The sequence below is a fragment of the Tauraco erythrolophus genome, chromosome 4 (assembly GCF_009769465.1).
Source record: "Tauraco erythrolophus isolate bTauEry1 chromosome 4, bTauEry1.pri, whole genome shotgun sequence".
NCBI lineage: Eukaryota > Metazoa > Chordata > Aves > Musophagiformes > Musophagidae > Tauraco > Tauraco erythrolophus.
In genome coordinates, this window is record NC_141468.1 from 30,754,557 (window position 1) to 30,759,061 (window position 4,505).

General features: G+C 35.2%; 1 protein-coding gene across 12 annotated transcripts in view; it reads right to left on the reverse strand.

Annotated features, from left to right (window-relative positions):
• FOXP2 (forkhead box P2) overlaps positions 1-4,296 on the reverse strand; it is a 202,336-nt gene extending 198,040 nt beyond the window's left edge. For all 12 annotated transcript variants that reach the window (XM_086609770.1, XM_086609773.1, XM_086609772.1 and 9 more), the window contains exon 1: positions 4,129-4,296. In XM_086609770.1, coding sequence (XP_086465896.1) covers positions 4,129-4,296 — 168 coding nt within the window. The remainder of the gene's footprint in view (positions 1-4,128) is intronic.
• Between the last annotated feature and the right edge of the window lie 209 nt (positions 4,297-4,505).

Consider the following 4,505-nt stretch of genomic DNA (forward strand, 5'->3'; position numbering starts at 1 on the left):
TCCAGAATTTTAACTTTCAAATCACTAGGAAGAAACATTTTTTCCTAATATGACACGTGGTCAATTTAAGTAACAATAAGTGCAATCAGATGCAATAAGAAGTGTTAAATTTAAGCTACATATCATCAGTATTCTTTATGGCATCAGTTCTTGCCACAGGTGTAGCAGTTGTGGATTTTTATGTCACATTTTAATACAAACTGCCTGTACAGTACGAGAAAATTAATTTTCTCTTTCGAGAAGTCAAAATGCAAGTTTCTACTGATTTAGTAAACAGAACTACTGTCTGACATATGGAAACATAAGTGTTTTGTAAATGTCTAATTTAAGATTTCACATAAGAAACAAAAAAACCCAAACTGTTATCTTCCTCCTCCTTTTCAAATAATCACAAGGGCAAAACACTAAAGAAAGCAAAACTTCTATTTTTACATCATCAGGATAACCTGAATGCTAGCATTATGTTTTGGCTTTTGTAAATATTATTTATATTTTTTACCAATGAAATACTAGTGGCAAGTGATATGCCAAAAAATAGAACTGCTTTGGAAAAATAATTTTAAACATAGTCAACTGAAACAGCTTCTTACCAATAAATTCCTATAAAACATTTAAAAAGATTATCTTGGTAGAACTGACTTAATGAATACTCAAAATGCAAGCTCAAATCTACCCTGTAAAGCAATCATGGTTTTTTAGCAACTATTTTGACCTTAGTGACACAAACAATTAATTCTACAAACTTAATATCAAAATAAAATTCTACATCTAATGCAGAATAATCTGTCAATGTATTTAATCAAGAATATGCTTTTTCCATGTATTATACATTCTAGTATCAAACACTGATTTTAACAGACAAGAAAAAAAATGAAAGTGAAAACCTCAGAAGTGTATGAATGTACATATATGAGAGAGAATGTCTCGTCGTAAGCCAAAAAAAGCAGAAGAAACAAGTCTGAGCAGATTACAGGTTGCATCATATTTTAATAATAAAAATCTACATTCACTTTAGCAATATTTATAAATTGATAAATATCGACAGCAAGATAAAAAGTTGCTTACATTCTAGTCATACATCTTCAAAGCCAACTTGATGACTTGTGACAGCACTCAATCCATTTATCACCAAGTATATATTACAATATATTATAGAATACTGTCATTCTCTCTTCATACATGGATGAGGAATAACTCCCTAAGTCAAACTTCTCCTTTCTATATGAAGATCACAACAACATAGTTCATCAAGCCAATAACAGGACTGTCCAAACCCCATACAATTGCTTATGAGAACTTAATGAAGTCTATTATTTCAGCTTATTTACTTTCTATAAATCCACCAATTTGTAATCATAATGCTTGAACAAGACGACAATTGTATATAATTCAAATGTTTTAACTTAGCCCAGTTGCTCTTCCTACATAGTCTAAAATCTCATATTTAACCTTCCCCAGTCCATATTCATATTCATTTCACAGAGAAAACATATTTTGTGATTTTACTCAGTTGATATAGCTATTCTTAAGCATTAGCATTGCTTTACGTAGTTCCCCAGCTGAAGGAAATGTATTAAAATCAGCAATCATTTACTTGCTTCCTTCAGAAAAATCTATAACAAACTTCATTTGTTTATTTGAAGATCCCCTATAAAATGACTCAGAGAAGCCAAAACAGGAATGTTAAACTATGACATCAGTACATCATATCTTTCACATACTTAAACAATAAAAAATCTTAAGAATAATAACTGCAGGTACAAGGAGGTTTGCTCTGTTTTTCTACTTGTCAAAGTTTGTTAAGCAAGTTGGATATTAAAAATAACATTTCAGAGAGTTACTACAGTGACAATAATAAAACCAGCCATCATTTTCCTCTTAAATCACATTTCAAAAGGCATCTGGTCAAAAACAGAAAAAAAAAAAAAAAAAAAAAAGAGGAAAAAGAGGAAGAAAAGCACAAGTAGCATAAAGCTATGCCCATTACCTAAAGGACATCCTACTGCATGTTTACTAGTGTTTATGTTTCACATCAACATATTTTATAGAAGGATTTATATGCCTAACTGAAGTTGTATTTAAATCCTATGGTGCAGACCCTACTATAAAATGCCTCTTGAGTCCTATTAACTGTACCCATGGTTTTACTTTGCCTGTCTGCTTATTTAAGATCTAATCACAGTTTTGAAGAAAAGATTGTCACTTCTAAGCCTGTCCCCTCAGAACCTGTCTGTTATTAGTACTCAACTGGATATTTTCATCTTCAGTTGTTATTCTCTGTGGTCTTTGCAAATGCTATCTACTGGAATCTGTGACTGTATGGACAAATTGGCTGCAAATGCCTAGGACTGCTGCTTTGCGAAACGTGTAAGTGGCACATTATTCTGTTGGCATTTTTGTGTTTTAAAGTGCTTCACTTAAATTTGGTTTTCTAAACATTTTCACAAATTAAATACACTCTCTCTCAATAAAGATTTTAAAATGCTGTTATAATCTGAACACCTGCACAAAGGTGATGGCATGCTTTTCAATGGAAACAATATTAAATTTATAGATGTACGTGAGTGTATATATATCATTTTATACAAAAATAGTATATATTCACAGTGTACATATATAGATAATACTGTGTGTTTGTATATACACATAAGTGCAAGCCTGCTCAGAACTTAATGAAGACACTGAAACCTATATTTCCTCGGACTGTAATACTGTAAGTACTCAATTGTTAAAACAGAATACACTTGAATTTGAAGCAAGGCACAGATTTAAACCTTAACAACTTCTCATATTTCAATCTGCAACTATTTAATTCTTCCATATTTTCTGTCACCGTTTAAAATATTTAACTATAAATGTAGCTAGTGTACACCACTTAATTCAGCACTAAGAATTATTCAATTTTAAGAGCTATTATGACCTGTTATTTCAGAGGCCCGTACACATGCAATTTATCTATCATGTTAAAACATGTTACTGTAAGACAGGATTTTTATAATATTTTATCTTACAGGAGACAACTTTCCTCCTATTAATGCAATACCTGACATTGTAATGAAAAACCTCAGTATTTATAAATGCAGGGTTTGAACTCCAAAGGTGCTGAGTGGCCTCAGCAGATGAGAGGACCAGACAGAGAAGACTTTCAGGAGTTCAGAGCAGGTACTGGCACTCTGCAGAATCAGACCCCAATTGTTTACCAGACAAGCTGTTAGGGCTTCACTGCACTAGTACAGTCTGCGTCCCCTGATGGGGAGGCAACTCTTTTGGTAGACAAAGTAGAAGGAATTGTGTTTGTGCAGGTTTTAAAAGGAAAAGTAATCTTACAGTGACAAAAAATTAATTGATTGCATCTCATAATTAGGTGGCGTCAGCCGTCAGACAACGCTTTAATTTTACAGTTTAAAACATTAAAGCAGTTTTCCATTAACTCTTTGAGACACCAAACAGACAAAATTTAAAAAAAAAAAAAAAAAACACGTTTTAAAAGTGAGAATGGAAACATACCTACAGAAAAGCTGCTTCTCTCTTTTCCCTTATTTTCAAAATCACACATCCGAATCACACTCATGCACACACAGACAGGCACATGCTTTGTTTTGTTTGTTTTGTTTCGTTTTTGCAGTGGCTCTGAACTAACCAGCATTTTTTATTTACACCTACGACAGCAAAGCATCTTTATTGTGAGAAGTCACTCTGGTCCCTTCACCCCAGCTCCGACTTTGGAACAATTCGTCGCGATCGAAGCGAAGTCTCAAGTAATGTGGCCCTCTGGTGGAAAGCTCTGTCTGCATCACGTCCCACGCCACCGAATCGCACCGTAAACTAACAGATCCTGAAAACATGCACCGCAAGGCTTCGGCACAACTTTCATAAATACGCCGCGGGATTTTAATCAGCAGGCGAGCGTGGCGGTGCGCGGCGGTATCAGCGAGACGTAGCTGCCACGAAAACGGGATCCCGGCGTTTCAGCATTAACGTGCACAAAACCAACAACAAATAACGCCCCACGCTCCTCACTTGCACGACACTTCACATTCAGCACGCACGGAGGGTCTGCGGAAGGGTGCCCGTCCGAAAACAGCCCTTTATTTGTTTAAAAACAAACAGGAAGCAAAACAAACTTACCTGCTGTTGTTGCAGATGCAGCAGTTCTACTGTGCTTACTTCAGTGCTCGTGTCACCACTTGATCTTCCATCTCTGCTGCCAGCATCTAATTGGCTGCTTAGAGTGCTCATTCCATTTTGATTCATTGAACTGTTGCTTATTGTCTCTGTCGCAGATTCCTGCATCATGACTTAATACCTAAAAGTGATTAAGAAGTATCAATTAACACACGCGTTACACCTTCACACTTCCATTATCAAGATGTCCCTCTCTGCCAATTAAACAGACAGCATCCTTACAAGAAGAAAAAAGCCTCGCGGAGCCGTTTACCAAGAAATGCGATGCAAACTCTGCTTTCATACAGATACTAATCACCGGAATTATGGTTTCTATAAGC